The following is a 9,678-nucleotide window of genomic DNA, read 5'->3' as shown; positions in this document are numbered from 1 at the left end:
GTTGTTGTATTTAGATCTCTGAATACTGTCTGTGAAGAGCAGCCAAAGGTGAGTCAGGATCTTCTTGGTGGTTGTTTATCATTGGCCTGTTGGTGGAGAAGGAAGTGGTGGCTCTCACTCAGTAAGTGAAACTGCAGGAGGTGTGGGTGTAGTTGTGTTGTATGGGGACTGTTGCTTTCTTCTACTCAGACAAAATTAATAATTGAATAACTATCAAAAAAGTAAAAGCAAATGGACAAAAAATACAAAGTGTAATCACACAAGAACAGTAACTAAAAAAAGAAAAAGGAAAAAAAAATCAAACCCCAAAAATACGTGTAATATCTGGGGAGAGGGAAATAAGACACAAAAGGTAGAGAAGGAGAATAATGAAGAAAAAAATGGGATAAACATAGAAGAAAAAGAAGGAACAGGGTTAACCATGAGAAAGAAAAAAAAAAAATTGCAACCAGGAACAGGGAAAAGAAAAAAGCTGAATAGTAGAGGCTGGGAGGGGAAGATTAAAGAATAATAGTAAAAAGGATATAATAATAATAAGAGTTTTAAAACAGACAAAAAGAAACTAAATAACAGAAAAAAAAAAAAAAATCAGGGCAAGAAGGGGCAGGGCACCCAGGCTCCGTACAAGCTCGCAGAGTGGGATGGAGTTCCTGCTGGCTCAGAAAGTGGGTGGGAGTGAGGGATTGCCACACCTCTGTTCACCAAGAGAGTGTGGGGTATAAGAGTAACAAGTGGAATGTTGTACCTTTCCAGTTATCTGGGTCTGGAATGTCCTTGGGATTCCTGGAAAGTGGAGCCTGTTCTTAAGTCCCTGGAATCTGGGGACAGTGTTTCACTGCTATTCATAAGGTGTTTACTGGCCAATTATTTGAGAAGTGGGTGGCCCCTTCCTTCTTTTGAGTTTTTCTTTAAATACCAGTGGCAGAGCCTGCAGCCTCATAGCAACATACAAACCACCACAGTATAACAAACTGACAGATGAGTGGTGGATTTATCACGTAGAGTAATTGCATATCTTCTGAATGGTGTATACAGTAAGTCTTTTTTCATTCTCATAAGTTATGATGAAATTTTCAAGCAGACAGCTTTGAGATTGGACTTATATACACAGTCAATTTGTAACAACAAACTTTCATTTACATGAAAAGTAGTCATTAAATAAAAGAGTTTTCCATAATATAGGTGTAAATGAGTATAACCTGAATTGTAACAACCCAACCAAAAAATTCTGGTTAACTAGTAATTATAGAAAATAATGTTGTTGTTGTTATGTGCTATCCAATCAGACCCAACTCATAGCAACCCCTCCTTGGGTTTCTGAGGCAGTATCACTACGGAAGTAGATTGCCCCATCTTATATCAAAGTAACTCTAAGTAGCATTGTTTTGGTTGTTTTTAAGCTATAAAAAAAAAAAATATTTTCAGATGTGCACACAGGATCAATTACTTTTTCTAAAGATGGAATTACCTTGATCAAATAGATTTCATTTGTTGACGATATAGATGTTTATTAATGACATAATACACTCCACCTGTAGTTATCAGAATGAATTTTGGAAATAATATAGTGCATTATTTTGTAAGATAAAACATTCTGTACTCAAAACTGCATGAAAATACTATACACTGATTTTTAAAATTTTAATGTTGACAAAACTTTCATATTCCATATTCTTATGAGCATTTATCACCCAAAAATCACAGAATCACACACAAGTTTCCAAATATAAGTATCTTAACAAAAGAAAAACAACAAAATCTAAAAGCCAATCTGAAAACATTTATCTTTGGGCCTTCAGGAAAACCAGTCCATTGACTGGTATACATGAAAGCTTAGGAGATTCTTGAACAATTTAATGATTTAAATCTGCAGACTCCCATAGACCTCACATCCAGGGCTCCCATCCTTCCCAAGTTCTGCCAAGGATATTGGGGTCTGTTGCCTGGTCAATCAAGCATTTTACTTGAGTTTCTTCTGAAAGCCCACTATCTGTTTCTTGAGCACGAATGTTGTGATCTTTGCTCCCCCGTGCTACAGCTATATAATCTCTAAAGGCAGGCTCCTTCTCATGGCCCAGGCGTAATTCATCACTGGAAATAAAGATTGAACAAATATTAAAATCCAAATCATGCATTTCTAGCAGAACTATCTCTATGTTCTCATACCATTTATATAATATTTTGGGTTGCTCATAACCTTGAATTCAAGATACTGAATTTGTAGGAAAATAGACAAGAATAATTATGAATAATTGATCATATAATATGAACATTTGTAGATAAGTTTTTGTGTGGACATATGTTTTCATTTCTCTTGATTCTCCTAAGAGTGATATTAGTAGACCAAATGGGAACTTTCTGAGGAATTGTCAGACTTTTCTACAGTGACTGCATCAATTTAAATTTCCACAAGTAATACACAATTTAAATTTAAATTTCCACAAGTAATTTTTCTACATCCTCACTAACACCAGTTATTGTACATCTTTTTTATTACACTGATCATAGTAGGTGTAAAGTGGTATCTCATTGTGGTTTGCATTTCACTGATGACTAATGACACTGGGCATCTTTTCAAATGCTTATATTCTTTGTAAAATATTTACAAAGAATCTGAAATCTTTTGTCCATTTGTAAACTGGGTTGTATTTTAATTATTGAGTTAAAAACATATATCTCTTATCAGATATATGATTTATCCATTCTGTAGGTTGTCTTTAAACTATCTTGATAGCACCCATTGAAACAAACACATTTTTAACTTTTAAATTGCATTTCATACCATTTGAACAAGAAATTCCATTACTAGTAATATATCTTAAAGAAGTGAGAGGCAGGACACGAACAGACATATGCACACCCATGTTCACTGCAGCAAAATTCACTGTAGCAAAGAGATGGAAACAACTTAAATGCCCATCAGCAGATGAAAGGATAACCAAACTATGCTATATTCACACAATGGAATACTATGCTACATTAAAGAACAATGAAGGATACAAGAATCATCTCACAACTTAGGTGAGCATGGAGGATATTACGCTGAGCGAAATAAGTCAACTGCAGGAGGACAAATATTGTATGAGCCCATTATTGTAAAACGACAAGGAAGGGTTTACTTAGGGAAGGGAACTCACTTTGTAGGTTACTGGGGAGAGGAGGGGATAATTTCAGCTAGTTGGGGGTCACACACTAGGTAGGCAAGGGGAGGGATGGTATGGAAGGAATATATGACCACCATGATAACATTGGGGAAAGGGAGGACACCGAATTGTGCACTTAAGATATAGACAACAGAGGCTAATCCCAGTACATCCACAATACTGCATTACTATTAACATTAAAAGGAGCTCTAGTAGCATAGTGCCTAAGGCACTTGACTGCTAACCAGAAGGCTGGCAGTTCAAACCCACCAGCCACTCCTCAGAAGGAAGGTTGGGCAATCTACTTCCGTAGTGATACTGCCTCGGAAACCCAAGGAGGGGTCTCTATGGGTAGGGGTCGACTCAACGGCACATAACAACAACAACAACATTAACATCAAGCATCAGGCTACAGATAAACATATAGACAACTGAGAAGATGAGATTGGGGTCAGTGAATAGGAATATGTTCTACACCAAAGATAGATTCACCTGAGGCTAATCTTGCACAGATACCAGTGATACAAAATACCTGCAATCATTACAGAAGCAACGGAAGACAAATATAGAGCAATCCCTCATAGATAGTCAGACACCGTGGGAGAGAGATCCAACAGATCTGCTGACCTCAGGACCATACTATTGGGGGACACCAGACTCAATTGGCATAACATAATACATAAAAATCTTGTTCTGCAACCTACTTTGGTGAGTAGCAACTGGGGTCTTAAAAGCTTTTGAATGGCCATCTAAGATACAACTAATGTTCTTCTATCATTGAAAGCAAAGAAGAGTGAAGAAAACCAAGGGCATTTGGAAACAATCAGCCCTAGGACATGATGGACCTTGAGACCAGAAGAACTAGATGGTGCCCGGCTACCAATGCCAACCACTTGCAATCACAACTGGAGATCCTGGATAGAATGGGAGGAAAAACAAAGAGCAAAATCCAAGAACACAATAATGACCAGAAATACTGGTTGGATGGAATCTGGTGGGATCCCCAAGACTATGGCCCTGGGATACACTTTAGGCATGGGATAAAACTACTCCCAATGGCTGGCTCTGAGCCCAATAGTAAATAAGATATACACACAAACCACTCACCCCAGGGTGATGCCACCCACATACTGTATGGAGATACATCCCTTGGAGCAACTGGTCATGAGGCATGAGAGGGGCAACATTCACATGGCGGAAAAGCAGGACACATATAACTAATAATGGCACAGGGAGGGGGGTGGTTACTGGGAAGGGAGAGGAGGAGAGTGGGTTAGGGCTGGGGATGGTAACTGGGGAGTGAAACCAAATGTACACAAAATGTTGAATGTAAAACAAATTCTGCTCCGTAAATTTGCACCTAAAGCACAATAAAATAAATACATAAATTGTATTTCAGCTCTAAGGGATTCCTATTTAAAACAAAACAAAACAAAACAAAACAAAAAATACCCACTGCCAGTGGAGTTGATTCTGACTTTTAGGGACTTCCACTGGATTTCCAAGGTGGTTAATTCTTTACGGAAGTAGACTGCCTCACCCACCTTCTGCAGAGTGGCTGGTGAGTTTGAGCCACCAACCTTCTGATGCCTTAGGCACTATGCCATCAGAGCTCCTTCAAGGGATTCCTATGTTGCTGTCAGGTGCCATCGAGTCGTTTCCGATTCATACCGACTCCATGCACAGCAGTTTGAGAACCCAGGCCACGCCCCATAAGCAGCAAGGCGGGAAAGCAGGGAAAGGACAGAAAAGGCAAAGGGGACCGGAACAGATCAGTCAGTCTCAGGGATCCAGGTGAGGAGAGGGATTCCTATAGAGTCTACAAACCCTTAATGTTGGTTCTCAAACTTTTGACAAGCTTGTTAATACAGAACACACTAGAATAAGGTGATTTGTGTTGTAATTCATGACTTGGGCCAGTTCCTAGGATAACTTCAATTTTTAAAATCATATTTATCAAGTTCATTCTTTGTCTGTAAGATTCCAACAAATAGAATTCAATCATTTCAGTTTATATTCAAGGGCCTTCCAAGTCATGTACAAACCAACTTCCTAGTCTTCTTTCTCAATTAGATTCCTTTTTGTTTTCAATAATTTATTTTATTGTTAAGAATATTAATGGCAGAATATATACAAATTCAACAATTTTTACATGTACAATTCTGTGACACTGTTTACTTTCTTCAAATTGTGCAATCATTCTCACCCTCTTTTTTTCAGTTGTTCACCCCCGTTAACATAAACTCTGCCCTCTATGTTTGCTATGTAAGGTTTTGAATTGCCATTCTCAATTTATCCCATATAGATAGATCTGAAAAGACCAAAATGCTCAAGAATAATTTCTTTACTAGTTAAGCAAAACTATTTAAAGACTTCAGGGGATATTTTAAGTTTAAAGTCTAAAGATTTTTAAGATTTAAAGTTTCAAGATCTCAGCCACCCTCCATGGCTAGAGAAAGCCTGCATTCCATGGAAAGTTGGCATTCTTTTCTACTATATCACACTTTGGATCAGGATTCTTCAATCAAAATATTCTGTGATAGTAGCTGGGAACATCCAGTTCTGGTTTCATGGCACAAGAGGCATTTAGTCATACATTTCTATTTCTTCTTCCCATTCTGCTTCCATAATAAAAACTGCAGCCTTGGAAACCCTATAGGGTGGCTGAGAGTTAGAATCAACTTGCTTTTGGTTTTTGCTTTAATTACTGACTCTTCATCTTCCTGTCCTGGTCTGTTATCAGAGACCAATTGTTGTACCTTTAATGTTTATTTACAAGCTTTATTAACATTATTAAAATTTATTTTACTCTCCTCACCCAAATTAATTTAAGTCTACCCTTCAGTTGATGTTCAACTGTTATAGAAGGTAGTATATGATCAAGAACAAATGGTATTGATGGGAGAAGTCCAAGATGCACTTAAGGAATTGGTGAAAAACAAAGCTTTTAAGAATTGAGATTATATTCATTGAGATGTTTCAACAAATGGATGCAGAGCTGAAGGTGTTCTCTTGTTTATGCCAAGAAATTTGGAAGACAGCTACCTGGTCAACCAACTGGTAGCGATCCATAATTGTGCCCATTTGAAAGAAAGATGATCCAACAGAACGTGGAAATTATTGAACAATGTCATTAATATCACATGTAAGTAAAGTTTTGCTGAAAATAATTCCAACATGATTGTAGTGCTGCATTCATAGGAAACTGGTAGAAATTCAAGCCAGATTTAGAAGAGGACATGGGATGAGGGCTATCACTGCTGATTTCATATGGATCTTGGCTGAAAGCAAGATGTTGACTTTTGTTTTACTGACTGTGCAAAAGCTTTCAACTGTGTGGATCATAACAAATTATGAATACCACTGAGAAGAACAGGAATTCCAGAACACTTAATTGTGTTCATCAAGAACCTGCACATAGACCAGCCAGTAGTCATGAACAATACAAAGAGATATTGTGTAGTTAAAATCAGGAAAGGTGTGTGTCAGAGTTGTACCCTTTCCATATTTATTCAATCTGTGTCATGAACAAATAATACAAAAAGGTGGACTACATGGAGAACGTGGCATCAGGATTGAAAGAAGACTCATTAACAACCTATGATATGCAGATGACACAATTCTGCTTGCTGAAAGCCAAGATGACTTGAAGTATTTACTGATGAAGATCAAAGATTACAGCCTTCAGTGTGGATTACACCTCAACATAAAGAAAACAAAAACCCTCCCAATTGTACCACTAAGCAATATTATGATAAATGGGCAAAGGACTGAAGTTGTTAAGGATTTCATCTTATTTATATACACAATCAAACCTATGGAAGCAGCAGCAAGACATTAAACTACACATTGCACTGGGCAAATCTACTATAAAAGACTTCTTGAAAGTATTAAAGAGCAAAGATAACACTTTGAAGACTAAGGTGGGCCTCACCCAAGCCATGACATTTTAAATAGCTTTGCATGCTTATGAGAGAGCTGGACAATAAATAAGGAAGACTACAGGACTGATGCACTTGAATTGTGGTGTTGATAGACCGCTAGAATAATTAACAAATCTGTCTTATTGGAAGGATAACTGGAATGCTCCTGAGAAATGAGAATGCCCAGACTTTATTTCACATACCAATCCCTTCCCTAGGGAAGGATACCATGCTTGGTAAATTAGAGGGTAAGAGAAAAAAGGGAAAACTGACACAGTGACTGCAAAGACGCGCTCAATGAGAGCAATGGCAGTGAGGGTGGTGTATGACCAATGTTTTGTTGTGTTGTACATAAGATCACTATGAGTCAGAATCAATTTGATGGCAACATTCATCTGTCAGTTTTTTGTACTGTAGCAGCTTGTGTGTTGCTATGATGCTGGAAGCTATGCCACTGGAATTTTCAAATACTAGCAGGGTCGCCCATGGTGGACAAGTTTGAGTAGGGTGAGCTTCCAGACTAAGACAGACTGGCAAGAAGGATGCAGGGGGGTGGGGTGGGGAGTCAGGTCCATTTCTGGAAAAAACAAAACAAAACAACCCAAACTGGGCACTGAAAACCTTATGAATAGCAAGGAAACACTGTCTGATATAGTGCCAGAAGATGAGCCTTCAGGTAGGAAGGCACTCAAAATATGACTGGGGAAGAGGTCCTTGATATAGAGTGAACCTTAAAGACGTGGATGGAGTAAAGCTTTTGAGACCTTCATTTGCTGATGTGGCATGACTCAAAATGAGACAAAGCAGCTGCAGTCACATCCATTAATAATCAGAACATGGAATCTATGGAGTATCTAGGAAAACTGGAAGCTATTAAAAATAAAACAGAATGCATAAAGATTGATATCCTATGCATTAGTGAGATGAAATGGACTGATGGTGGCCATTTTGAATGGGAAAATCACGTGATATATTATACCTGGAATGAAACATTAAAAGAGGAATGGCGATGCATTCATCATCAAAAAGAACATTCCAAGATCTATCCTGAAGTACAATGCTGTCAGTGATATGCCTACAAGGAAGACCAATTAACATAATTATTATTTAAATTTATGCTCATCCAAGAAAGCCAAATCAAGGAATTGAAGGTTTTCACCAACTTCTGCAGTCTGAAATCAACCAAACATGCAATCAAAATGTATTGATTATTACTGGTGATTAGAATGTGAAAGTTAGAAATGAAGAAGCATAAGTAGTTGGAAAATATGGACTTGGTGATAGAATGACACTGGAGACTGCATGATAGAATTTGGCAAGACCAACGACTTATTCATTGCAAATATCTTTTATCAACAACATAAATGGGGACATACATGTGGATCTCACCAGATGGAATACATAAGAATCAAATCAACTAAATCTGTGGAAAGAGTTGATGGAGAGCTCAAAATCATCAGTCAAAACAAAGCCAGGAGCTGACTGTGGAACAGACCACCAATTGCCCATATGCAAGTTCAAGTTGAAGCCGAAGAAAATTAAAACAAGTACAAGAGACAAAATACAACCTTCATGATACCCCACCTGAATTTAGGGACGTTCTGAAGAATAAATTTGATGAACTGAATACTAATGACTGAAGGCAAATTGTGGGATGACATCAAGGACATCATCCATGAAGAAAGCAAAAGGTCATTTAAAAAAGAGGAAAAGGAGAAAGGAATGAATGTCAGAAGAGACTCTGAAACTTGCTTTTGAATGGAGAGTACGTAAAGTAAATGGAAAAGGAGAGTTCCGGTAAGATGGCGGAACAGGCAGAAAGACTGCACAAACCCTCCTCAACAAAGAAAAGGGAAACCAATTAACACAGACACAGAAGAATCCTGGACCCCTGAGCCTTGAAGGGAAGGAAACAGAAGTGGATTAAACCCCAACTAGCAGAAGAATTTGTATGAAAATACCAAAAAAGGAGACATACGGAGCTGCGGTCTGGCAGCGATCTTGACGGCACAGACACCTTGGAGATTCCTGAGTGCTGGTAGGACCTACGAATTAACCTAAAAATCATCCCTGCTAGCCAGGGATGGCACAGAAGACTGCTCTGGTGGCTAGGGCATAAACAGAGAAGGCAAAGAGAAAGGTGGACTGAGCTATGGACTTTTGCCTGTGTGGAGGACGCCGCCATTTGAATGTTCACAAGTGGCTTGACCATTTTGGATATTTAAAGAAACAGCGCTCTCCCAAGTTCCAGGGGCTTAAGAACACGTTCTGCTTGCCAGCAACCCCAAGGACACTCTGGACCTGCAGGACTGAAAAGGAGGGACATTCCTCTTGTTACTCTTATACTCCACATCCGTTTGTTGAATGGAGGTGGGGCCATCCCCCACTCCCACCCACCTTCTGGGCCCACAAAAAACTGCGTCCCAGTCCGTGTGTTCAGGTGGAGCCTGGGTGCCCTGCCCTGTCCTCCACCAATCTTTCTTTTTTTCCCTATTTTTTTAAATATTTTTTTCTATTTTGCTTTCTTTTTTCTGGTATTCAGTTTGCTTGTATTTGTCTGTTTTAAAACTACTATTATTGTTAATACTTTTGTCCTTTTTACTATTATTCTT

At 38.4% G+C, this 9,678-nt stretch overlaps 1 protein-coding gene across 1 annotated transcript in view; it reads right to left on the bottom strand.

Annotated features, from left to right (window-relative positions):
- Nucleotides 1–1,886: 1,886 nt before the first annotated feature.
- Nucleotides 1,887–9,678, bottom strand: part of PRKDC (protein kinase, DNA-activated, catalytic subunit) — a 550,241-nt gene continuing 542,449 nt past the window's right edge. Inside the window, exon 86 of the mRNA XM_007949066.1 lies at nt 1,887–2,091. Coding sequence (XP_007947257.1) covers nt 1,887–2,091 — 205 coding nt within the window. The remainder of the gene's footprint in view (nt 2,092–9,678) is intronic.

Source organism: Orycteropus afer, unplaced genomic scaffold (genome assembly GCF_000298275.1).
Source record: "Orycteropus afer afer isolate SDZICR_OR568_19922 unplaced genomic scaffold, OryAfe1.0 scaffold00236, whole genome shotgun sequence".
Classification (NCBI taxonomy): domain Eukaryota; kingdom Metazoa; phylum Chordata; class Mammalia; order Tubulidentata; family Orycteropodidae; genus Orycteropus; species Orycteropus afer.
Note: the sequence above shows the minus strand (reverse complement) of the source record. Positions and strands in the feature narration are given on the sequence as shown.